The 24,445-nt window shown below is 42.5% G+C and overlaps 6 protein-coding genes and 1 long non-coding RNA gene across 8 annotated transcripts; 3 read left to right on the forward strand and 4 right to left on the reverse strand.

The window, feature by feature from the left end:
• Positions 1–33: 33 nt before the first annotated feature.
• LOC138139489 (uncharacterized) lies at positions 34–1,420 on the reverse strand. Its single transcript, XR_011162310.1, has 2 exons — positions 1,340–1,420; positions 34–229 (listed from the first exon to the last, which is right to left on the reverse strand). It is a non-coding gene; the product is annotated as an uncharacterized lncRNA (long non-coding RNA).
• Positions 229–5,146, forward strand: pch2 (pachytene checkpoint 2 protein). Its single transcript, XM_069059781.1, has 7 exons — positions 229–1,532; positions 1,601–1,757; positions 2,793–2,987; positions 3,034–3,261; positions 3,311–3,437; positions 3,485–3,705; positions 3,875–5,146. Exons 1-7 carry the CDS (start codon positions 1,492–1,494, stop codon positions 4,148–4,150), a joined length of 1,245 nt encoding a protein of 414 aa, XP_068915882.1. The 5' UTR covers positions 229–1,491; the 3' UTR covers positions 4,151–5,146.
• Positions 3,877–8,469, reverse strand: LOC138139485 (general transcription factor 3C polypeptide 3). Its single transcript, XM_069059778.1, has 3 exons — positions 8,220–8,469; positions 5,883–7,439; positions 3,877–4,801 (listed from the first exon to the last, which is right to left on the reverse strand). Exons 1-3 carry the CDS (start codon positions 8,347–8,349, stop codon positions 4,143–4,145), a joined length of 2,346 nt encoding a protein of 781 aa, XP_068915879.1. The 5' UTR covers positions 8,350–8,469; the 3' UTR covers positions 3,877–4,142.
• Positions 8,470–10,555: 2,086 nt separating this feature from the next.
• Positions 10,556–11,449, forward strand: LOC138138726 (uncharacterized). 2 transcript variants are annotated; one of them, XM_069058732.1, is made up of 3 exons: positions 10,556–10,634; positions 10,680–10,895; positions 10,944–11,449. In XM_069058732.1, exons 1-3 carry the CDS (start codon positions 10,560–10,562, stop codon positions 11,124–11,126), a joined length of 474 nt encoding a protein of 157 aa, XP_068914833.1. In that variant the 5' UTR covers positions 10,556–10,559; the 3' UTR covers positions 11,127–11,449. The 2 variants fall into 2 exon arrangements, with proteins under 2 accessions (XP_068914833.1, XP_068914832.1); XM_069058731.1 differs by having other exon boundaries at positions 10,680–11,449.
• LOC138138717 (uncharacterized) lies at positions 11,298–14,234 on the reverse strand. The gene is made up of 7 exons (XM_069058717.1): positions 14,092–14,234; positions 13,712–13,736; positions 12,186–13,472; positions 11,929–12,034; positions 11,780–11,881; positions 11,655–11,729; positions 11,298–11,597 (listed from the first exon to the last, which is right to left on the reverse strand). Exons 1-7 carry the CDS (start codon positions 14,158–14,160, stop codon positions 11,459–11,461), a joined length of 1,803 nt encoding a protein of 600 aa, XP_068914818.1. The 5' UTR covers positions 14,161–14,234; the 3' UTR covers positions 11,298–11,458.
• An 866-nt stretch (positions 14,235–15,100) lies between these two features.
• MED1 (Mediator complex subunit 1) lies at positions 15,101–23,087 on the forward strand. Its single transcript, XM_069058716.1, has 8 exons — positions 15,101–15,266; positions 15,330–15,469; positions 16,519–17,234; positions 17,287–17,518; positions 17,653–17,833; positions 17,887–19,058; positions 19,111–20,145; positions 20,203–23,087. The coding sequence occupies exons 1-8, from the start codon at positions 15,248–15,250 to the stop codon at positions 21,238–21,240; spliced, it is 4,533 nt and encodes a 1,510-aa protein (XP_068914817.1). The 5' UTR covers positions 15,101–15,247; the 3' UTR covers positions 21,241–23,087.
• On the reverse strand, positions 22,909–24,251 carry LOC138138725 (ADP-ribose pyrophosphatase, mitochondrial). Its single transcript, XM_069058730.1, has 4 exons — positions 23,919–24,251; positions 23,636–23,867; positions 23,446–23,594; positions 22,909–23,394 (listed from the first exon to the last, which is right to left on the reverse strand). Exons 1-4 carry the CDS (start codon positions 24,094–24,096, stop codon positions 23,108–23,110), a joined length of 846 nt encoding a protein of 281 aa, XP_068914831.1. The 5' UTR covers positions 24,097–24,251; the 3' UTR covers positions 22,909–23,107.
• Positions 24,252–24,445: the final 194 nt, after the last annotated feature.

The following is a 24,445-nucleotide window of genomic DNA, read 5'->3' on the forward strand; positions in this document are numbered from 1 at the left end:
AAGGAAGTTGAGCGTTCACAATAAAAATCACAGTTCGGCTTTCAACATTCTGTTTTATAAAGAATAGCAGAAGAAATGATAAACGCTAAAAAAATAATTTTCGAAGAATTCAATAAGCACTAAAGAATTTTCGTAATTTTTCCCTAGACCCTAGAGCCATGACCATAAGGACTGTAGATGACCGATAACATTCGTGTAGAGACGGAACTTAATAGTGTCACTTGCATTCCTAGGGATAAATAAAAGTATATAGTTTGTCCAGCGAGAGATTGCTTGACATAAAAACCACTAAATTCTACTTAGAGGAAGTAGTAGGTACCTAGCGCACGTAAAATTTGAAATATATCCTTCAAGCAGTAACATTTTTGCCCTGAAATTATGCTCTAATTAATGTATTCTAGTGCATTGTGAAGTGTTGGGTTAATTTAATACAATTTAAAATCTCCCAATCTCTCACTGGACGAAGAATAGTTTTTTTAATGTTAAGTTTCCAAGTTGATTTTGACAACTAGGTACCTGTTTCAAATTGGAGGTAAAGTCAAAACGAAACATGACATCACGTGGTTTGCGCAGAAGACGAATGTAGATCAGTTGAATCCAGCTTACGTATATGACAGTGGCGGAATCAAACATTTTCTTTTGTTTACGCTATAGAGGAATGTTAGGGGAATGTTTTGAAGATGAAGATCGTTTTTATTATTCTATTAGAGGTTCTACAACAAAAGTAGATGACCTCGGTGTAGAATTTCTTTCATCAGATGAAGAAAATTGAGTTTTGGTTAAGTTTTTGCCCCTAAACTGACGACTGTATGATACGCCCCTGTCAGCGGTAAATTGGAGAGTGCGCATCCTAAGCTCTGCCCTGTCATGTTTCGTTTTGACTTTAGCTCTACTTATATTCTTATTGTTTTATGTGATAGTCGCCGGTACTTTTATCAGGAACGCTAAGTAGAGTTTTTTTAATAACCAGAATATGAAATTCTATTTGAACACCGGGTAGGTCCAGTTGGTTGCAAAAAAGACGGGAAAAGAAAATTTTTCTAATGTAAATTTGGTTTTGTCCATTTGTCAATTAATTGTCTACTTGACAATACCTATCAAATAATTTCTAAAAATGTCATTGAATTTTGACGCTAATTCTAACCGTAAGAAGGTTTCACACTATGAAAAAATTGTAAAAATGTATCAATTTTACTCTGACAGTTCCCGTTTTTTTTGCAACCAACTGTATATTAATTAATTCCGAATTGGGGAAACTTCCTTAATTTGTTCCCCACCAATAAAACAAACTCAGCCATGCAAACCGCTACAAAAACTGAAACAAATTAAAGATATTTACCTAATCAAATTCAAGTTTTTCTGTTCTTGTTTAAATTTAATTTAATTTCTTAATATTTTGCGATCTTGTTTATGTTGGTGGACCTGCAATAACATAACCTCACTCTAATTCAAAATTTTATCGGTTAATTCGCAAGAAATAGTGAAAATAAAATGAAAACTGTAAACGTAGAGATTGTTTTAAACAGTGAGAGGTGAGTTTATATTTTTTTAACCCCTTTCTAGTGCAAGTAACAATCGTTCTTAACAATTCGACTTGTAGCCACATCTCGAAGACCTCCATTATCTCAATAGCCCAACACTATTTAGAAAGTATCAACGTACGAGGCAACACTGTGATATCTAAATTCGATAACGATCTCCACCCTATCCTCCACTCTGAAGCTAAAGCCATCATCATTGAGGAAATTCCTGGATTTGTACGTATCAATCTTCATCAATTCACAATACACAGTCTATGAAAACTTCTGCACTAACTCTGTGCTGGGATCTTGAATAATGCAAGAGAGCGCAAATAGACATTTAATTTGATAACATCTGCAAATGTGTATACAGGGTGTTATGAAAGTCCACATAATAAATTTAGTCACCAATAGAACTCCTTAAAATAAACATTTTTTACATATTGATCTTTTTTTAATCGAATATTTTTTTTACATTTTTTTAACCCCTAATTTGACACTTCACTGAATGAATGAAAGAGTGAGTGAAAATGTTTTTGTGCGGTAAAAACTCTACTGTTTTTTGAAGAAAGAACGATCGCCGTTGTAGTACTAACAGTTTTTACTGTTTTTCATTCAAGTATTTTAATTCTTTTTTCGTGCTTCGTTAACAATGAATGTGTAAACACATGAGCGGGGACCTAGGAATTTTAGGGTTCAAATTATATTTAATTTTAAATGTCTAAGAATGTGCGGAAAAAATGATTAAAAAAAAAATGTTTATTTTAATGAGTCCTATTGCTGGTTTTTTACGTGGACTTCCATAACACCATGTATGTCAAGGTTCTCATTAAAACTAATTCAACGTTAAGGAACTGCAACTGAATGAACATAACGTCAATAATGATAAGATATCTTTATTGAAATCAGTACAGAAATTATACAAAACTACAACAAATAATGTTCAAAATTACGTCCTTGAATATTTATGTAAACTTCACACCTGTTATGAATATTCTGTCAAATATTTTGTACCATGTTAGGTCTAAAGCTTACTGCAGCTGCATTTATCCTGTTCAGCAAATCTTCTGATGCGTTCACATTAACAGTATTTTTCATGTGGTCCCGTTAGAAAAATTCTTAGGGGTTTAAATCCTGTGAACGAGCAGGCGCCACGCTTGTGCTCGCCCAATCCATTGCTTATTATGATTCAGAAAGTTCAAGAAACTATTATTTGGCATTTATCCGATTGGGTAACAAATAGCTCTGTCAAAGTATTGTAAATGATTTCAGGACGGTTTCATCAATTTTGCACACTGTGTAATCAAATGGCACATCTACACCCTCGACTTGAACGGCCCCATGAACCAAATCGAAGAAGGCGATGAGGAGGGACAATTAAACATCGCCACTCACCTCATGCTACCTTCAGCCGACATCTACAATTTGTGGGAGAACTTGTACTACGACAACAACATTAAACAGAATGTAACTCTTCGATCCGACTCTACTTGCGTTAATTATAATTTTGTAGTTACTAAAATATGCTCAAACGATGATGGAATTTTCGGATCGCGGCGTCGACACAAACGTCGTCAATTGTAATCGCGTCATACTACTACACGGTCCCCCTGGAACTGGTAAAACTTCCTTGTGTAAAGCTCTAGCCCAGAAGTTGGCCATTAGAATGCAAGAGCGATATAGTTCCGGCGTACTCATTGAAATTAACAGTCACAGTTTGTTTTCAAAATGGTTTTCAGAAGTGTGTTTGTATTTTTTGTTGTCGACAACGATTCATTCGCTTTTTACAGAGTGGTAAACTGGTGACGAAAATGTTCACGAAAATAACTGAGATTGTCGAAAATTCCAATTTGTTGGTGTGTGTCTTGATCGACGAGATCGAGTCGTTGGCCCACGCCCGCAACCAGTGCATTTCTGGTACTTTTTTCACAACTTGTGGACAATATTTTAAGTGATGTTTACAGGAAACGAACCGTCAGACTCCATTCGTGTGGTCAATGCCGTTTTGACTCAAATCGACCAAATCAAGCGTCATTCCAACGTCTTAATTCTAACTACGTCGAATATTACCGAGTCCATAGATTTGGCCTTCATCGATAGAGCCGACATCAAACAGTATTTAGGCTTGCCGACTCCGCCCGCCATCTACAAAGTCTACCATTCCTGCTTGGAGGAGCTCGTCAAAGTAATTTCAATTTTAAAAAACTTAAATAGTTCAATGAACTCGAGTGCACTTTTTTTCAATCATGTTAATTTCTTTGGAGTAAAATGCCGTTCTAGTTTCCGAAAAAGGGGACAAAAGTGGCACTTTTTACTCGTGGGAGTGCAACAAAATTGTGGGATTGACATTTCAGGCTCAAATAATAATGAAGGACGGCAACATGGTGGCGCCCCCTAGCATTTTATTGAATGATCGAAAAGACTGCGAAGACAAACACACGAACAAGCTTCTGGAGCTCTGCGAGAAGAGCCAGGGTCTCAGTGGTCGATCCTTGAGGAAGATCCCGTTCTTGGCCCACGCCTTGTTCTTGGACGAGTCGTTCATCGGTTTGGGTCAGTTCCTCGACGCAATGTCCCACGCGATCGACCGGGAGAAGCGAGAACGCGAATACTTCCTCACCGCTAAATAACCATATGTTTGATCACGACGTTTCTGGCGGCTATCATGTTGCCACTGTTTTTATAAATAAGATGTAAGTTGTACGCAGCCTCGTATTTTAACCCCAGGATGTTGGAAGGTTCCGTCTCTTTCAACTCCAGCACTTTCAAGTAGTAATTCTGGGCCAGATACATGACCCCTAATTGGTGGTACATCCGTCCGATGTTGTAGTAGATTTCTTGTTGGGCGTCTCGACTGCGATTCTTCGCGTAAAATAGGAACAAGTACGACGCGATCTCCGCCAGTTTCTTTTTGTCTTCCACGATGTTCTTCCTGCTGTAACCTTGAAGGAGGATCACGCCGAGGATGAAAGCGAAGTAGGGGAGTTTGTGTTTGCGGAACTCCTTCATGTAAAACTTCATGGCTAGGTTTGTGTTGTTTGTCGTCAAACTGTAGTTGGCTTCTATCGCTTGCAAGCAATGGATGTTGGGGACTCTTTCTTGAAGTCTCGATATGAAGCGGTTGTGGCGGATGTCGTCGGCGTTTTTCAGGACGATGTTGAATAAGTTCCAAGCTAAGTTGTTCGTCGTGTCGCTCAGGACCACCGTTCTGATCAGGTTGTAGCCGTGGAAGGTGTCGTTGTTGTAGATGGTTGACAACAAGACGAAGACCAAGATTTCTTCTGGAATTTACAAGTTTAAGAGGTTAGAAAAACCAAAACCAACACGGCCAATGAAAAACAACATTTAAAAAAAAAATGCTCATACGACAGAATCTCACTTTGGTATGAATGATTTTTCTACATTACTTGGCTGCATTATCCATACTCATAGTACATTCTTTCCTTTTTTGTTCAACAATTTGTCAATAGGTCTAGTTACTTTTTTCCCTTACATTATATAAAAGTCTTCCCTTTCGAAAATAGTTATAAGAGTTTGAATAAGAGTCATATTTTAAAGATTTCAATGTGTGAAAATATTTCATGAAACATTAAATTTACTATTTTCCGTTTTTGATTTGGAAACGACTTTTTTTATGTTAATTTTAATTTAAAACGTGACCTTCATTTTAATTTCATCCCAAATAGACATATCCCCGCAATTTAGAGTAATTTACACCTGAGTCGCCACTGCTTTACTTATTAAATCATCGAACCCGGCGCCTCCACCAAATACATAGTTATTTGTACAAGTTATGAAAGTCATACTTTTTTTCACGAATGTGCAGATTGATTAACGAGGGGCGTAGCCCGAGTTAATCAAGCAAATAAGTGAAAAAAGGGACTTTCATAACGTGTTGTACACACTATTTTTTTTTGCATATCGAAAAAACTTGAGAAATTTAGTCTAAAAGTATTATGAAAAATTACAAAAAAAAAAAAATATAGGTATACTTTGACAATCATCTCCAAGGAGATGGAATAAAATGACGCAAAAAAGTAGTACTTTCACTACGATTTTTCGTGTGAAAAAGTGCTACTTTTACTACGATTTTGCGTGTAAAAAAGTGCCACTTTCATTACGATTGCAAAAAACCAATATTCACGTTTTATTTTAACCCTCTTTGAAAAATAAAAGTCATAAAGCTAATAGTTGGGACCTCAAAAAAATCCAAATGAATGTGACGTGTGTAAGAGAGCTTGCTTTCAGAAATGACATTGCTTCATCAATACCAACCCAATGCCATTAAAATAAAAGTCACTAGATAATTATTTTATATTTTGAAAATAAAATTTTGATCTCACCACAACCAATGGAACTTACTGATTTGCTCCGTGAACTTCTTGGACGTCAACCCCATAAAGGCAAACTTCTGCAGTTGTGAGTACTGCCTCTTCTCGAGCGCAAACCTCAGTACCGCTTTGAACACCTCGTACTCAGTCTGGACGCTCGGTTCCCTTATGCTCTCGAAACTCGACTCCACTGGCATCAAGTCTCCCCTGAACCGCCTCATGTCTCTTATCTTCTTCACCTTCTCGTTAACCGTGTAGGACATGATCATGACAGTTCTCGCCTCTTCGGGATACTTAACGACCACGCAGTGCCTCGAGAGCAACAGCTCTGCGCATTTCCAGTACTCGTCCAGGTCGTCGATCTGCTTCAACAACTTCATTCGCTCGATCAAAACGGCGACATCGAGCTTGTTCGTCGACAGGTCTTGCGAGAGCACCTCCAAAGCTTCAGACTTCTTGTTGAGTTTCAACAGCGTCATCGCCAGAGGGTACAACACCTCGACGTGTTGCGGCGCCATCGTCATCACGGTGAAGTAGGCTTCGACGGCCTGTTCCAACATGTCGCAGTTGTACAGGCACTCGGCGTATTTTAGCCAGACCGCCGCCAAGTTGTAGATGTTGCTCTTGACCAGAGGGACCAGGAGTTTGAGAGCTTCGTGGGGGAGATTTGCCGCCATCAGGTCTTCGGCCACGTCCAAGTAGAGGTCGCCGATTTCTTCGACGTTCTCTTCTTGGATCATCGAATCGATCAGAGAGGGTACCAGATGGAACGATTTCAGTCTGATCAAGCACACGATGAATTTGACCTTCAAGTCGATCTGGATCTTGGGGGGCATCACGTACGAATCGATGGTGATTTGGTTGTCCTCCCCCACGGCGATCGCCAAAGTGAAATTGCAATGCTGTATGAAGATGTCCACGCACTCGGTGAACCGATTCGTCAGCAGCAGCAACTCCAGCATCATGTTCACCAAGTCTTGGGTCACCCGCTTCCGTATCCTCTTGAACGGAATCTTCAACACCTCCAGCGCTTTGGCGTAGTTCTTCTCTTCGTGGAATCGCTTGGCCACCTCCTTGCACAACTCTATGATGGTCTGGTACTGAGCCCTCGGCAACTTGTTCGCTATGTGCGTCTTGCAAGCCAACGCGAATCTCACGTCTCCGATCTGCTCCACCAGCTCCAAGCGTTTCGCGTGCAAGCTCATGTTTTTCGGACTGGCTCTGATGGCTTTCGAGTAGCACGAAACTGCCTCTTTGTATTTGCCGTTCTGTATGTTCAACTCGGCCAGTCTGCACCAGATTCCCGAATCGTGAGGGTAGAGACAGCTGGCGATCGACAAATAGCCTTCGTATTTGGTGGGGTCGATGTTTTCGAAAATTTGGGCTAGCGTCAGGTAGGGTTCGTAGGCGTCGGGGACTTGGCGCATCACTTCGAAACACATCTTTTGGGCTGTTTCGATTTCGCCGCGGGCGTAGCGCACATTGGCTTCGCCCATCAAGCCCTTCAGGTTGGGGTTCAGCTTGGAGAGGGCACGACGAGGGGCACGGCGGGGTTTGTCCGATTTTTTTGCGGCGGAGGTGTCCTCGCCTAGAAGGGTTGAAAATCGCGTAACATCAGATGTTCTAGTCTTGGACAAACTGTTTTAAGCTGAATCAGAAAATCGTTTTGAATTTAAATTTTGGCACAAAAAATATGAAACTTGAACGTTTAGTGAGCAACTAGGATATCATTTATTCTACTTCTAAAGATTCTAGATTTGGATTAATGGCACGCTTTCAATATTACCACATACGCGTTTAACAAAATATTTTTTTTTTCATGTCACCATTGTTACCGGAACCCGACGTTTTTTAATAGACGTGATTAGGTAGCAAAATTTCACATTTTTACGAATATTTTTTTTAAATTGTGCGGTTGCAGGAAAAATGTTATACATTATATCTACGTCATGAAAGTGTGTCCAACTGTCCACATGACTCGGACGCTCAATAAGCCTCACCGTCATGTAAACGACCACTTTCATGACTTATTATGTAAATATGTAACTACAGAACTGACCAGCGTCAACTTTTCCTTTTTTTGATCATTAGATGTTAGCAAGACAACACCACAATTATTACAATTATGAAAACAGGAACTTATGTCATTCCTACAGAGTTTACCAAACGTAATTTATACTAAAAAGTGTATTAAAATACGTTATATCATATAACATACGTTATACAACATGAATAAATCCAAATTGCCATTTTTTTAATTCACTTGTGTAGGATTTGGAGTAAATTTGGGGCATAAATCGTAATGCGTTTTAAATTCATACATCAGAAATAAAAACGATATAAATATAACTGTTCGGGTCACCGTTACCTGGTAGTAAGTCCTCTTGGTCAGAGTCTTCAGAGTTTGACTCCGATTCTGAGTTCGGGGCTTGAGTGCTGGTGCTGGCTTGTTCATCTCCGAATTCGAGAACCAAGTCGTCGATATTTGATTGATCCATTGCTGCACTATAACGCTCGACTTCTTAAATAATTACGGATCACAAATAAAAAATCTCTTTCTAGGTTATGTTTACATGGAAAATGTGAATCTGACAGGACAGGTTTGCGTGCGATTGCCAACAAACAGGCAGTTAAATCGCTAACTGAGAGAGACTCGATGTCTTGTTTTATATTTTAGCGTGCCAAAAGTAAATTACTAATTAAATTAAGCTACGAAATTAAAATCAGAATATTTTTTATTAAAACTGTATTTAAGATTTTTGTCATTTGTGAGAAAATGTGTTAAGTTGGTACTGGTATTGCAAGTTAGTGACTTTTCTTCAAGTTGGTGTGAAACAGATTGACTGTTCAATTTAAATTTAAAAACAAACAAATTAAGGCGAGGATCGAGGAAAATGCATTTAACTTAAAGGTGCTGCTCTAAATGACTCCAATTGTCCAATTATCAATAAAAAATTACAAAAACCAAGACGTTTAAATGACAATGAAACCAGAGAAACAAACGGAAATAGGCACAATTCACAGTCTTACCAATATCAAGTAAAATTTTTTATTGCCAACTCAAACAGTAATTGTTGCTCACGCGGTAGTTTAAAAATTGATAAAAAAAACAACCAAAAAACTATTAAAAAAAATAAATTTCAATGACAATGCTATTAAATTAGGCAACACTATTTCTGTGACAAATCATGAACTTAATGTTAATGATAATGATACAGTATGCATTAGGTATGCAACAATTTACCTAGTTGTCTACAACAAACACTAACAAGGAATTATAGTTGATTTCATATAAATGTTCATCAAGTGAGCTGTGCATGTGTAAAAGCACCTTTAATTTAGTTACATTACAAAAGTCACATTTATGAAGGTCATGCCCAATAAATCTTTACATAGTAAAAATACAAAGACAAAAACAAATAAGAATTACTTTAATTTAATCACTAAAAAGAGGTAACATTACTTTTGAAATCAGCAATGTTAAAATGGACAAAAACTGAAAAATTAGTCAAATCGGCTTCGCGCAGAGCAAGCAACTTTGAAAGTCGAAGTCACTAGCTTTAGCTTTAATACCAACAGAAAATCAGATTTTCATGGCTTGCTTAGATGCACATTTATATGAATTCGATTATAACTCCTATCTAGACGAAACAAAAGACGATAAAACCGGTTAGATCATGAATTTTTAATTCAATTTTTAAAGAAGCAACTTATATAAAATATCTTTCAGTCAATATTAAAACGATGTAAGATGTACGGTAATAGTTTTACGCTTCACATTATATTTTAAAAGAGAGAACATTAAATTATATTACTTACCTCAAACATTTTGTAGATTATAATTTTCATTTCATTTCATAATTTTCACCGCTTTAACATTAAGTTAAATTACAGAGTTATGGTGTAAATTAGTATTAAGTTATGAAACATCAGAGTGGAGCATTACATAAAAAAAATTAATCTAGGTATTGATGATTCTATAAAAAACTTTTTCAGAACAACCCATTAAGTTAATTATAATTGATTAATCAAGTTCTATCAAAAAGAAATGAAAGTGGTAGTTGATACAGAAGAAAATATTGTCATCTTTAGTTTCATTTTTCATAAAGAAAGCTTTGAATTAGGTATACGACTCTCTTAAAAAAAATTTTTTTTCAAATTGTGTAATCAATAACGCTCTCGTGGCTCCATATCGAATATTATTTTTATTTGCATTTTGTCACCGACTGTGACGAAAGAATTAGAATAAAAATGTGACAGAGTGTAATGAAGTTGTTGCATAAATTCAAAGAAAAATCACCATCGTGGGATGGTTTGACCTCGACCGAATATTTTTAATTCCCTGTTAAAAATCGATACAATATTTACTCTGCCATTTATTGTACTTCCGCTCTTTTACGATTTTATTTTAAATTAATCCGCGACACGTCAGCACAGATGGAATTTTATTATTACCCCGATCCACTTAATTAGACCTCCAGCAGTATAAACAATACAAATGATTTTTCAGATAACCCACTAATTAATATTTGATGTCGTCAGCGCCCAATAAAAATTTCGGACCCATCATAATCCCAAATAATTTACAAATCCAATATCCTTTATTGTCAGCTAGACCATATCCGCATAATGTCGGCTAGATAAAATCAGATCCCTTTTATGGGCGATCCTAATCAGTCGGTTTGTTTGTATTTCCACACAACGTCTGATGGCTTTCATGACAAAGTTCTGCTTTTCGTGCTCTCTGCGGCTCGGCTCCGTCGTAATAGGGGTGCTCACTTTGGTGAATATCACACACTAAGCTACGATTCTTACTCAAAATTAAAAGATTCAAGCGAGTGTGCTCCTGGGGCTCAGTCTGATGGAGGCGGACTCGCCGCAGACCCTCACGGAGACGCTGACCCGGTGGATGGACGCCGCCAACTTGCAGGGAAACGTCTACAAAGAGATCGCGAACAACCCCAAAGCGGTGGTCGTCGCGTCGTCGACGTTCTTCGTGTGCTTGATAAGCTCGTGCGTGCTCTTGCTCTTCGGCTGCTTCCAGGTACCGTACAAATCGTGTCGGGTGGGTCCTGTCTACGGATTTTTGCAGTGCAAGACCGTGCTCATGTACCCCTTCCTGCTCTTTTACTTGTTGTACATCTTGGCGCTGATGGGCGCCTTGCTGCTGGCAATCCTGTTCGTCAAGGCGAACGGGAACGGCCTCGGGGACCTGATCCTGTACTCTAACCTCGGAGGATTTGCCCTGCGTAAGAGAAATTGTTCTTGTTCCTGAAAATTTATTTTCGCAGTGTTTTATTTGTACACGTGGGCGTGCGTGGTGAGCCTCGTCCAGGTGGTCAGCGAGCTGCAGGAGCGCCTCAAGAGGAAGCTGCAAGTGGTGGACAAGCTGAAGACTGAGACGGCGAAGATGAATAAAAAGACCAAGGGAGTTAATCATGCCAGGTTTAATTAATTATTTTTTATTAACAACACTTCATCTAGTCTACATTTGAACGGAGAATTACAATAATTGTGAGCGGTGCGTAACAAATCAAAGTCAGATGGGATGGAATAAGTGTAATTCAGTGGGAAAGAATAATTACAAAATGCAATTAATCTGTGTACTTATTCGACCTCCAGGAATTGTTTGGATTGGTAGGGCGTGTAGTAAGCGTCAATGCTTGTTGGCATGTTTTCTTGGCCGCCTCTCATTCCTTGTCCGTCACCGCTGTCGTTTCTACTCTCGACATCAAAAGAAAAATATCTGGAAAGAGTGAATGACAAGAACCTTTAACACATTAGGAAAAGTCAGACTTATTACGGTTCTAATTTCAGCTCCATAGGACCCTTTAGTATTTTTATTAGTTTGTCATAAGCGAACGTCTGGCAGTTGGTCCTGGATGAAAGCTTTAATTAATTAGAGACATCAACAGATTTGTCCTTTACCTTGCACAGTTGCTCCTTGCGGCCCTCCCGAACGCTCCTCCTGGTATTAGACCGTTGAGGGGACCTCTGCGGTGCTTTTCCGTTTTCATCTCGTATTTGTTACTGCACGGGACCAGATTAAACAAAGAAAATCACATTTTTTTCCTTACCTGGACGGCGAAAAGCGTTTCGCCACGCCGTATCCGCCTCCCAGTTGCAAAACTCCGAAATTTCGAGCGCTTTTTCGACCCATTACAGACTGAATCTCTCCGTAAGCTAATAAAAAATGTCTCTGTCAAAATTCGGACAAATCAGACACGACAACAATTTCGAAAGAACTACGAAATCTTAACAAATTTTGGTTTATTCATTCCGCTGTCAAATATTTTACAAGATAATTAATAAATAAATAATTAAACCGATCGACCATTTAGCTTGTTGATCCTGGCTAGGCTGCGCCCGATTAAATCGCCGTCGATTCCGTCTGTGCTTCTTCCGACTAGGTTGCCGCCGCCGATCCTGTCCAGGCTTCTTCCGACCAGGTTGCCGCCTCCGATTCCGTCTAAGCTGCGTCCGATTAAGTCGCCGTCGATCCCGTCTGTGCTTCTTCCGACTAGGTTGCCTCCACCGATTCCGTCTAGGCTTCTTCCGATTAAATCGCCGTCGATTCCGTCGATACTACGACCTATTAAACCTCCATCGATTCCATCGAAACCCCTCACGTGTAGACCCCTTCCGACTAGGTTACCCCCGCCGATTCCGTCTAGGCTTCTACCTATCAAACCGCCGTCAATTCCGTCCAAGCTGCGGCCTATTAAGTCTCCGTCGATTCCGTCGGTACCTCTCCCGACTAGGTTGCCTCCGCCGATTCCGTCTAGGCTTCTGCCGATCAAGTCTCCGTCGATTCCGTCGATACTGCGGCCTATTAAGCCCCCATCGATTCCATCGAAACCCCTCACGTGTAGAGCCCTGCCAACTAGGTTGCCCCCGCCAATTCCGTCTAGGCTTCGTCCTATTAGACCGCCGTCAATTCCGTCTAAGCTGCGACCTATTAAGTCTCCATCGATTCCGTCCATACTTCTCCCGACTAGGTTGCCTCCGCCGATTCCGTCTAGGCTTCTTCCGATTAAACCACCGTCAATTCCATCCAAGCTGCGGCCTATTAAGTCTCCGTCGATTCCGTCCATACTTCTCCCGACTAGGTTGCCTCCGCCGATTCCGTCTAGGCTTCTTCCGATTAAACCACCGTCAATTCCATCCAAGCTGCGGCCTATTAAGTCTCCGTCGATTCCGTCCATACTTCTCCCGACTAGGTTGCCTCCGCCGATTCCGTCTAGGCTTCTGCCGATTAAGTCACCGTCGATTCCGTCGATACTGCGACCTATTAAGCCTCCATCGATTCCATCGAAACCCCTCGCGTGTAGGCTTCTACCAACTAGGTTGCCTCCGCCGATTCCGTCAAGGCTTCTGCCGATTAAGTCACCGTCGATTCCGTCGATACTGCGACCTATTAAGCCTCCATCGATTCCATCAAAACCCCTCGCGTGTAGGCTTCTACCAACTAGGTTGCCTCCGCCGATTCCGTCTAGGCTTCTTCCGATCAGTCCCCCGTCAATTCCGTCTAGGCTTCTGCCTAGAAGGGGCAATTTCCAATGGCTCAGACTTCGTCCTTTTAAGTTTCCTCCTCCGATGCCGTCCAGACTCCTCTTAATTCCTAAAATGGACGAAGTTCTTTGTTTTGGGAGACTCGATATGGAGGCAATTTATTTACAGCCGTTTGCAGATAGAAGAAAAACACTCGCACGATTATTTCCTTTTACGACTCGATATTATTACACGAACACACCTGAGGACGGACTATAACAATCGGAACCGGACACAAGAATTGCAAAAGTTAAGCAAAAGAGTGCGATAAAATCGATGAGAGAAAGCAATGAATTAGATGGAACTTACGGTTGTAGTTCGACTCCAGTCTGGCCTGCAAGAAAAGAAATTTTATTAAAAATCTTCCGGGTCGGAACGAGTTTGGCGGAAAGTTTGAGGGCCCCGAAGGGGTGCTTTGTCGCACTTAGCAGTAATGAAAAATGTAATTATTTTTGTGTGGAATTAGCGGTTTGCTTTACACTTCAAAGGGGTTGTTAAACAAAAGCAAAGAATGGCGATGTTATTTTAGCGGTGTTAGGTGATACCACCGATCCAATTAAACCGGAGATCGGCTCCGGGTTCAATGGAGTCCGGCTAAATTAAATAAAATTAGACAAACAGAGTCCGCTCGATCGGAACGGGTTTATTTTTACCGGACGGGGGCTGGAAAAAATTTTTCGGCCACTCACCAGATTGGGGGCGGCGTCGATGGCTCCCAGTGCCAAGAACACGACGAAAAGGGGAGTGATGAACCACATGATTGACTCGCGACCGTGCAACGCACTCTGGAAGCGGCAGGACTGTCGAGGAATTTATATCCTGAGGATTTATCCTGCGAAAAAAGAGGGGAGCCCTCACATACGCAACCAGGTGCTACGTAGGACGCGCTGAAAGGGCTCTTACGCACCTACTCCAGTTCGAGACCCTTATGGCCTCCGACAATATCGCTAATGCGGCCCTCAGACGCGGAAAATACAATTTTTCTTTCAACAAAGTTTTTGACTCCGTTACAGCTTTTGTGAGTTTTATTCATCGTCGTTGGAACAACAAAGTCTTCGTAATGACCGTCATTATTACTTGAACAAACAAACAGAAGCGGAAGTGCTGCACATTTTAATTTATTTTGCAATGAAAGACTAATATAAAAATATTTTTTTTATCTAAATCTGCAATTTTGAACTGCGACTTGGTGCACGGTTTAGTGTCCAGAATTAGAAGATTAATAAACAAAATTTTACGACTCGTTGCCACTAAATTTATTATTTATCGTGGTTTTAATTGCAGGAGATGCCGATGGGATAAAAACCAAGGGATTATCATGTCGGATTCGGGGGAAAACTTGCAAACTTGTGGCAAATTAGTCTTTTAATTGGAAACGGCGGAATCAATATCGCCGTTTCACTTTTCGAAAAAACAAATTCTCGGAGTCGGCTTACGACAACACTATATTAAATATTTGTAGAGCAATAACTGCGACATATGTGCTACCTGCTAAGTACTCCACCATATCAGAATTTGATAGACTAAACACTGGGTAAACAAAATGGAAAAGCACTCATCGATAATATTAATTTGCCGCTATTAATTGAAACAACCGGGCTTTGATATAAAAATTAATAACAACAACAAAGGGTTGGCGCCTGTTGTCAATTCGAATTTAGCGGGGATCGATTCAAGATGGCAGCCTAAAACAAAATGTCCCTAAACTGGGGAAAGTGATCAACTGTCAAGTGTCAAGTTTTTGTTTGGTGCTGATGTATCTTATTAAAATCCATTTTTTTTGCGTGAAATATACAAAATTAAAAATGTGCAGGGACGTTTAACATTTATTTAAACAGTCTAATAATGAATCGTTTAACAAACGGTGGGTTTTCACCTCTCTCGAAAAATTTGACTTTTGACATTTACAAATTTGTTTACTTTTTAGGCACTTTAACAATGCCACCGTCCACTATGGATAAATCCAAAGACTGGCAATTAGAGATATTAATGGAAAAGTTACGTTCGAAGTCATCGCAGTTCAAGAGTCTGGCCGAAATATCGAAAAATGTCCGAATGGCGATGCTTGTAGGTTATGTCATATGTACAGTTGATGGACAAATAAAACTGGGACAAAAATGACAAATTTGCATCGTTTAATTACGGCTTTATCACAAATAGGTTAACTTTGGTATGACATATTATATAGACACTGACAAATATACTGACAATTCAATAGTCTGATTTACATAGATTAAATTTTAAGTGTCCCAGTTTTATTTGTCCATTGACAATACCAATTTCTGTTATTACCAGAGACCGGCGGAAAAAGGTTCTCGCCTTCCACCACTTTAGTGCAGTGGCTTGGCAGCTATAAATTCGCCAAATCAATTGTTTGCGCAAAATGTGAAAATTTTGTTTGTGGGAAACAGCAAAAATCAAATATTTGTGTCAAGTGCGGATCCGAAAATTATACCTCTGACGAGTAAAACCAATTTTTGTTTTTTGTCAACACAAAATTGAATAATGTTTCTTGTTCGCTCGTCGAATAAAAAAAATATTTTCTCAAAAAGTATATGTGCTACCGACTTAATTTTTTTTTAAAGCTTTTTCAATTTGACTCGCTGCATGTGTATCGAAATTTTCAACATTTCACATAGGTCCCAGCAGCGTGAAGTTTACGATGCGCATTTTTGATTAATCTAATTTTATTAATTATTTTTTTCAAAACTATCGATATTTGCGAAATTTTCAATTCACTGTTGGAAGCGCTGTATTTTTTAGTATAAATATACGGAAAATCAAAATTATAGCTTCAATAGTTGAATAACAGCGTTAAATGTTACGTGAAACGTAGTTTTTTGGATTACACCGCAACTACGTATAAAAGTCGTTTTCGAAGTTCGGTCCTATTAAAAAAAGTTGTAGATGACCATTCCTTATCCCCCAAAATCTCCTCTACAAGGTAGTATAGGTCTCATTTAGTTATACCTTGGAATCACTAAGAGTCGTAATTTCAGTCCGATATTACTCCACTAATAGAGCGCGCTGACACTGAGGTATTGTGGTGGGAGTTATTCGCTAGGGTTTAACCCTTTTTCGCCGGTCTCTAGTTATTACCGTGGCCTACTTTCCAGGACAAACGTTACGCTCTGGACAGCGTCGAGAAGAGTCAGCACCAGAAATGCCTGGACACTTTGCAGCACTCGATCAAGGTGACGTCTCTTCAGAGCATGATCGAACGGCTAGAGAGCCTGACCAGACAGCTGGGTTTGAAATTCATGGTGGGACCATCGGGAGTCGAACTGTTCATATCTTCCGACATGTTCTACTTAGAAATAGTCCTAGACCAAACTGGCGCTGTGAAAGATGTGAAAGTGCATCACGAGAGTAAATTAGAGCAACAGAGTTGTTCGGAACTTGTCAATTGTTTATCTAGAGGTGATTTTGCCGATTTCACTGCCCAATTAGAAGGTTTCGCGTCGATTTATCAACTAAACGCCGAAAAGAAAATCAAGTGCAAAGCGTTCACCGCCTTGCAGTCGTTAGAATCCGACTTGAGCACCCTGGCCCAACTCCAGTCGTTCATGAAGGAGCCGTTCAATCTGTTGTACAAGTCGCCGGTCGGGGTTCTCGAGAAACGACGAGGGGGCCATCCCATGAAACTTACCTATTTCGTTTCGCCTTATGATTTGTTAAACGTCGAAAAATGTGATATAGAGCCTATTACGGTAGACACGATCGTCACCAAGTCGCTGGGGTACAGCGTGACCGTTTGCATGGAGGGTTCCGCCACTCATAAATTGCAAACGACCACTCTGATCACCGTCAACAGGAATATAAACGGAAAAAGGTGTGGTCGCAACATTTCAAGCGATTTTTTAAATGTATCTCGTTGATTTCAGCACGCCTTCCTTTTCGCCGCTGAGTAGCCAAAACAGCGCTGCTATACCGGCGTGTTTCGTTCTCAAACTGAACAAGCCGATGCCCATGTGTGTCAGCTTGGTCAGGCAGATTCAGCAAGTGACCGAGCTGGATAGTATAGAGCAGTCGGCGACTCATCCGCTGCTCAGTCTAATAGTTCATCATTCGAGCGAGGGCAAAATGGAGTCGGGAAATAATAAAGGACTGTTTGTGGTAGGTCAAAAGTAAATCGATTTCAAGATATTGAAATAAATCTTCAGTATTATGTTTATTTGAAAAAGAAAACTGTATTTTTTATAGAAAAGAAATTTTAGAAGTGTATAAAAATAAAATCCTGTTTTCTGCAGACGTTGCCGGACCAAAGCCATTGCTATTTCATGACGGAAAACAAAACCATGGACGGGGTGTTAGTGACGAGCATTCCCTTCACGCACCCAGCTCACGTGTCCCAAATTTTGGTAATTTTAAGACAGCAAGCTCTCTTCAACACGATAATCAGCAGCTGCGTGCGACCCAACAGCAAGCAAGGTATAAAGTGACGTGACTCTTCGGAAGCGGACCGCAACCTGAACGTTTTACAGATTTCGAAAACATGACAATGTTCGAGGTGAGCGCCCTCTCGTGGACGCACATCTCACTCTCATTGGAACACCCAGTCGAGGAGAGTATGGCCACTGCCGAGATCGACCTGGCCGACATCTCGAACCTCGTGTGCAAGATCCGCAGTCCGGGCAGTCCGCCGCCCCCGAACACCCCCGACGCCGCCTCCGAACTCAGCACGAAAATCCTTAACCGGTGCTTCTCGATACCGGTGACGATGCGAGCCATCATCAAGTTGTGGGAAAAGCAGGCGGTCAAACGTCACTACAACGGGCATGAAAATTTTAGTTTACCCCTCGGTTCCGGCGACCCTGGGGGTCACAAGGGGGCCCCAGGTGGCGGTTTGACGGAATTCGGGGGGTTAGACAAGATCAAACAGGAGCCCCCTGGCAACGACGGCCACGGAATGATGATGCAAGGACATCAAGGGATGTTCTTGAACGAGTCGATGATGGCCAGCGCCAACTTTCAGAATTTTCAGTCGAGCGAAGGAGTTTTGAGCAGCATAGAACTGACCAACATATTGTCGGGGTCGGGCCAGGGCGAGAAGGCGAAGAGACCCCACAAACGCAAATCGGACGATCTGTGGAAGAACAAGAGGAAGCTGGGAGAGAGCGAGTCGGACCTGCTGGTGGAGACATCCAGTAGTGACTCTACGTCGCGGAGTACTCCGATCTCTCAGGAGAACGAGATTCCGACGCCGAATTCGGCTTTGGGGTTTCAGTCGGATTTGGAACTGATGAGCGGGCTCGATCCGGGAGAGCTGTTGGGGGACGCGGATAAGGTGGGGGGTGACTTCGGGAGTTTGGACGAGCTAGGAGACGTAGAGGAGTTGCTGGCGGGGCCGTCGAGAGACGTGAGGAGGAAGTCGCGGGATCAGAAATCGCCCACCAACATCATGATGGACCTGGGGGAGAAGAGTCTGGTGCCTCCCAGCGTCAGCATCACACCGATAGCGAGCAGTTCGCCGGGGTTTAACCAGGGAGGCAACCCCGAGAAAAGACCCGGGATCGAGATCATAGCGTTGGCAACATCGGCGGCGTCAGCACTGCCAAGTTCGATCACGATAACGCCGATAACGTCATCGCAGAGCAAGAGTTCGGAGGAGAAGAACAGGGAGAAGAAGAGCAGCAAGAGCAGGTCGGACGACAAGGTGAGGCTGCAGTTGTGTTGAAGGAACGTTTGTAAAATGTGTTGTTTTGAAGGGACGCCTGGAGAAAAAGCGGAAGAGGAAACGGGACGAGAGTCCGATGGGACCTCCGGAGAAGGTTCCCCCGAAGCAGGACCCTTTAACCAAGCCTGTCACCGTCAGCATCAAACCCGCCGAGTCGCCGCCTCTCAACATGACCACCCCCACCAGTCCCAGCATGATGCGTAAATTCAACGCTTCCCCCACCCAGAACCGCAACATATCCATGAGCGGCAAGCTCAGTCCCAACCTGATGAAGCCGACCCTCAAGACCGGCTCGTCCCACCACAGTCCCAAGCACTCTCCCGCCCACGTCCCCAGCAGCCCCAAGCACATCCTTCCGGGAATCTCGAGTCCAAAGAGTCACGGCACCTCCCCGAAGCACCCCTCCACGAGCGGCTCCGGCAAGCCGAGCATGTCCACGCTGAAGAGCGCCGCCAACTCCCCGTCCAGCAAGAGCGGCGACTCCAAAACGAAATCCACTTCGAAGGACTCCTCCAGGGACAAAGACAAGAAATTATCGGGCGTGTTTAACGTCGGCGCCTCCAAGAACAAATCCTCGGTGAAAGTGAAACCGTTGGACTTGAACTCGGACAGTTTGAGCGGGGTGCAGGACGGGCTGCCCTCCCCCAGCTCGACCGACCTGTCGAAGTCGTCCAATTCGAACCAAGTGCGCAACAGGAAGGGCTCGCTGTCGGCCATCGTGGACAAGTTGAAGTCGTCGGCACAACACTGCGACGGCGTCACGGATCTGAGCAGCAAGTCGACGGGTGGGAGCGGCGGTGGCGGCGGCAACAGGGAGAGGAGCGGTCAGGTGTCGGCCAAGCTGAACGAGAGCAAAAGCGGCAAGATGGGGGAGAACAAGAACTCGGAGTACATGGTGAAGCCCAGCTCGGACGGGATGAAGATTACGATAAACAAGACGAGGAGCAAGGACAGCAAGGCCAGCTTGAGCAAGTCGGGGACGGGGTCGCCGAAGACGCACACGGGGCTGAAGCCGGGGGTGAACAGCGGGCCGGCGTCGAAGAAGCCGCAGCACGTGGGGCAGAAGGTGAGACAACATTCTATATTTATTTATATTTAATATATATTTTTTGTGTTTGTGCAGATTTCCGGTTCAAATCTGAGCAACTCGACGGGAGGAAGCGCCAACTACGGGAGTATGAAGAGTGGCAAGATCCCTTCGTCAGGTGCCAAGGTGTCGAGCGGCGGTCCTTCGAAGTCCTTGTCGAAACTGACCGGTTCTCCGAAGAGCGCCACCGACTTGAGTCGGAAGGACCGGCCCAAGTTGAACAAGAGCGGCTCGGACAAGTCGATCTTCTCGACGAAGGACGGCCGAAAGTCGAGCCCCACCTCGAACAGGGACGAGTCGGACGGCGTCTACAAAATGTCCAAGATGGACCACTACAACCCACCTTCTATAGTCGAAGGTCTGATGACGGTCAGGCAGCTGGACAAAAACTTCCAGATCCCGAAACTGTCGGCGCGGGCGGCCGTCGACGACAAGAAACCCAAAGTCAGCACCGATAACCTGAACAACATCAACAGAACCGTCGACACGAAGATCTTCGACATGATCAACAAGACCGACCTGTCGCTGTCGAAGTACCCCCTGGCGATGCCCGGGGGCAAGGCTTTCGACAACTCGATGGACGCCAAGTTGCGTAACAACGTGACCAACGCCCTGCCCCTGCCCAGCCCCAGTCCCAAGGTGAAAGAGGCGGAAGAGGAAAAAAAGGACCAGCCGCAGAACCTGACCCAGAACAAGGACGACGCCGCCTACAAGATCAACTACCCGATCGCCGTCTCCAAGTCGGTGCTGCCCCCGATCTCCGAGCCGCTCAACCTCTTCACGAAGAGCATCGACCTGACGTCGAAATTCGTCGCGCCCGCACCCAAAGACGACAAGAAGGATGCGAAAACGGCCAAGAACGACGGCGACGTGCTGTTGGATTTTTCCGGCGGCAACAAGATGGAGGGCAAGAGCGGGGGACAGATGACGTTTCCCCAATCGCCCTCCGTCAGTGTTCACATAGTTAAGTCGCCGGCGCCGAGTCCCCTGATCGCCCCCAGCCCCCACTCGGCCTCCCCCTGCATAACGGACGATGAACTCATGGACGAGGCGGTCATAGGCATAGGGAAATAAAACGAAGTTCGGTTGTTGTTGTCGGTTGTTTTCGTGCGGTCGCGGAGAGAGTCGGAGCGGTGACAGTGTGGAGGCGCCACCAGGGACGGGTCTCACCTCGTAACTTCCCAACGTGGGAAAGTGAGAGGTTAGATTTGACCGCGCGCAGGGTGATTGAAACAACGGGTCGGATTTTCGTTTTGACGTTGTAAATTAAATACTTAAATTATTTAGTTACTAGGATGAAAGAAAGTTTTCAGTTATTTTTGATATTCGAAAAAAATCGATCTGCGTTCGTGTACTATCTTGTATATTTCTATGTCAGTCCGTAATCTACGGGGTTGCTTTAATGTTATTTGAAAACAAACGAGTCACCAGAAGGCGTGACAGTTGTCGCCACGACAGCTAAAATGTCTACAGTGCGATTCAAAAAGAAATGTAAATATGACGGTTTTGTACATTAAGAAATTAGGTGTTACTCTGTTAGGTATAATTTCGATTTAAGCGTAAACACTGGGTTTGGGGATTTGTTGTGAAATATTAATTTTGAAAATGACAGGGCACGTGATCGTGGTCTTCCAATCTAGTCAGTTAAAAAGTGGTCTAAAAGCAGTTCGAGCTGTATTAATCGTACAATTAGAGTATACAGGGTGGCCGATTAGAATCTTTGTTGATACAGTTACTAAAGCGTTTCCAAATCTCTGTTTTGTACATATGTATTTATAAAAAACTAAAATCGTTAGGGTGATCGCGAAAAAAATGAGGATCATTAAATCAGCGACTCTGTATATATTTTACCGTTCTGATATCATGTTGTATATATTTTATAATATTTTTAATCAACAGTTTCCTTGTTAGTTGAATACGGTTTCGGAAGATTTGTTCTGGTGAAAATCGTGATTTACTTTGTACAAATGGTAGATTTGTGTTTTTCGACAGCTGTCGGTAGATCTTCGGTTACAAAGCTTATTATTACCATTCTCAGTGGTGAAAATTTGAAAAACAGTACTTGCGAAAAGACTATTCATTATTTGTATCGCGAACAAACGTTGTTAGGTGTAAATAATTTAGAAAAATTCCGGATGTACAATTTGACCTTTACGTTACGTTCTTGAGTGGCGGCGACTTGAAGCAATTAAATTGTAAATCGCGTGTTTCTGTAGGGTCCACTCGCGAGACTTTAACAGCCTTAACGACAAAGATGTGATAGATTGACAGATAAATATCGACCACGTTGTCACAATGTATATTTTTTGCAATCGCACTGTACATCGGTCCAGTTCCAAGTTGCGCGGGTTCAAATAACGTTGAAGCGAGCGAGCGATCGTCGCGACTTCTTTGTTATCTTTGTTGTTGGGTGCAGGAAGGCCGTCGAAAGTGGCGTTGTAAATATTTTAGCGGTTAAGTGTTTATTTGCCATCAGTATTAGGACAAATGAAGATGGTTTTCAAGTGATTTCGGATGCCCTCGGAGTGCATATTTTTACATTTGCATTTTAGTTTGTTTTTTACGACACTGGTGTTGCGTTGTCGTGTTCGATTCTAATTTGAATACTTTTTTACTTATTCTCCAGTAGGATAAAATGTTTGTAGGGAATTTACTAACGATCAAGTTTGTTTATAAAACATTAATTAATATGTAAAGAGTAGGTACAATTATATCGTATTAGATAATCGCAATCACATAAAATATTTATTAAAAGTTTATTTTGTGTTGTGCATATCATAGTACAAAATAAACTGCTCGAGAAAATGTTAAAGTATGTGATTATTTTTGCCTGGTTCCGTGTTGCATATTTTAATATTTCCTTCAGCGGTTCAGTATAACATATGATGAAATATTGTATAAAAATAGATTATTTATAATAATCTGGGCATTTCATTCTACTTTACCAATGGGCGTGGCGCAACTTCGCCACTGCTTCCACGAAACTGGAGTGACTGGCATACAGGTCCAGGTCCTTGTCGATGTCGACCCACTTGACGTTCTTGGCGTCATCCCCAGCTTGCAGACTGAATTTCCCGACTGCCTCGTTCGAGTCATCGTGAAAATTCACCGCAACTGTCTCCATCCAAGCGTTGTCCGTGTTCCGGGGGTCATCCACGTAGCCTTTGAAGATCTCGCTGCCACCCTCGAAAAACTTCCCGATCATTTCTTCATTCATCTTGCGCCGATCTGACCAAAACAATGCAGAATGACATTTGCTAGCGCGACGCAGTCACGCACCTTGCCCCGCCTCCAGACTGTTAAAAGCCTCTTCCAAAAACTCCCTTCTCAAGGTTTCGCTCACTTTCTCTCCTGGATCCACCATACCTCCTGGAATGGCCCACTGACCGCAATCCCGCCTCTGGATCGCACAGAATTGCAGAATGGGTCTAAATCAACATGAGCAACTAGAACTTGACCCTACACTTACAGCTGTGTTATGGGATTTGTCTCTTTCATCCCCTCAGATGTTTTCCATCTTGTTACTATGGGGTCTGCAGCGTGGTTGGGACCCCATCTGCCTAAAACCCCGCGACCTTGCAGGCCTGTCCTGCCTTTGGGGTTCAGGGGTCGCCCTTCGACCACACTGTAGGGGCCAGTGTGGCTATTTCTGTTGTTTTTCCCATCCAGTTCGTTCCACTTGGGTTTAAAATTTTTGTCGTCTTAAAATTAACTTATTTAGGTGGTGCGTGGCAAAGGCGGGTTTTTAGTACCACAAGGTGGGTCCGCCCACGGTTTATTCTGTAAAACAGGAGAGTCATAGTGTGGGGGGCTGTAATTTTCCACGAGTACGGCCCACGGTACTTGGTCGTCGCTTATTGCAAAGCGACGAATTTCGCTGAAAGGATACAAGCCGGACCTGCACTTTACGTGGACCATTCTGGACATCATTTACTTTTGAATGTTGCAATTATTTTGGAACTACCTAACCAAAAATTGCAGTAAAAATCAATTAGAAATTTTTACTGAGAACCGAAAAGGTGAATATAACTGGTGATAACAATTTTCAAAATGATCGGAGTAGATTAAATGAACAGCTGACGTTTGTTTACCTACTCAAATTATCCGTCAAATGTCAAAAACGACTGTTGTGTGACTAACGTCAAACTTCTAACATTCCTGAAATTCCCGGTTGCGAAACACCGAGCGCCTATTTGAGGCCGTTTATTTCAAAAATAGTTACTAGGAGAGTGATTATGACTGAATAGTTCGCCTGGTAAGTTTCACTTATTCACAAATG

Source organism: Tenebrio molitor, chromosome 9 (genome assembly GCF_963966145.1).
Source record: "Tenebrio molitor chromosome 9, icTenMoli1.1, whole genome shotgun sequence".
NCBI lineage: Eukaryota > Metazoa > Arthropoda > Insecta > Coleoptera > Tenebrionidae > Tenebrio > Tenebrio molitor.

Excerpts from the sequence above, each read along its gene's own strand:
- pch2 (XM_069059781.1), top strand. The coding sequence starts at position 1,492 with ATGAAAACTGTAAACGTAGAGATTGTTTTAAACAGTGAGAG. Across the intron at positions 3,438-3,484 it reads CCGCAACCAGTGCATTTCTG|GAAACGAACCGTCAGACTCC; the intron begins GTACTTTTTTCA and ends TGATGTTTACAG. Across the intron at positions 3,706-3,874 it reads GCTTGGAGGAGCTCGTCAAA|GCTCAAATAATAATGAAGGA; the intron begins GTAATTTCAATT and ends TTGACATTTCAG.
- LOC138139485 (XM_069059778.1), bottom strand. The coding sequence starts at position 8,349 with ATGGATCAATCAAATATCGACGACTTGGTTCTCGAATTCGGAGATGAA. Across the intron at positions 7,440-8,219 it reads CCAAGAGGACTTACTACCAG|GCGAGGACACCTCCGCCGCA; the intron begins GTAACGGTGACC and ends CAACCCTTCTAG. Across the intron at positions 4,802-5,882 it reads GAAGTTCACGGAGCAAATCA|AAGAAATCTTGGTCTTCGTC; the intron begins GTAAGTTCCATT and ends TGTAAATTCCAG.
- LOC138138726 (XM_069058731.1), top strand. The coding sequence starts at position 10,560 with ATGGCTTTCATGACAAAGTTCTGCTTTTCGTGCTCTCTGCGGCTCGGC. Across the intron at positions 10,635-10,679 it reads TAATAGGGGTGCTCACTTTG|ATTCAAGCGAGTGTGCTCCT; the intron begins GTGAATATCACA and ends CAAAATTAAAAG.
- LOC138138717 (XM_069058717.1), bottom strand. The coding sequence starts at position 14,160 with ATGTGGTTCATCACTCCCCTTTTCGTCGTGTTCTTGGCACTGGGAGCC. Across the intron at positions 11,730-11,779 it reads GCAAGGAGCAACTGTGCAAG|GACCAACTGCCAGACGTTCG; the intron begins GTAAAGGACAAA and ends GCTTTCATCCAG. Across the intron at positions 11,598-11,654 it reads ATGGAGCTGAAATTAGAACC|ATATTTTTCTTTTGATGTCG; the intron begins GTAATAAGTCTG and ends CACTCTTTCCAG.
- MED1 (XM_069058716.1), top strand. Across the intron at positions 17,235-17,286 it reads AGGAATATAAACGGAAAAAG|CACGCCTTCCTTTTCGCCGC; the intron begins GTGTGGTCGCAA and ends CGTTGATTTCAG. Across the intron at positions 19,059-19,110 it reads AGAGCAGGTCGGACGACAAG|GGACGCCTGGAGAAAAAGCG; the intron begins GTGAGGCTGCAG and ends GTTGTTTTGAAG.
- LOC138138725 (XM_069058730.1), bottom strand. The coding sequence starts at position 24,096 with ATGATGTCCAGAATGGTCCACGTAAAGTGCAGGTCCGGCTTGTATCCT. Across the intron at positions 23,595-23,635 it reads ACAAATCCCATAACACAGCT|ACCCATTCTGCAATTCTGTG; the intron begins GTAAGTGTAGGG and ends ATGTTGATTTAG. Across the intron at positions 23,395-23,445 it reads CAGTCTGGAGGCGGGGCAAG|ATCGGCGCAAGATGAATGAA; the intron begins GTGCGTGACTGC and ends TGTTTTGGTCAG.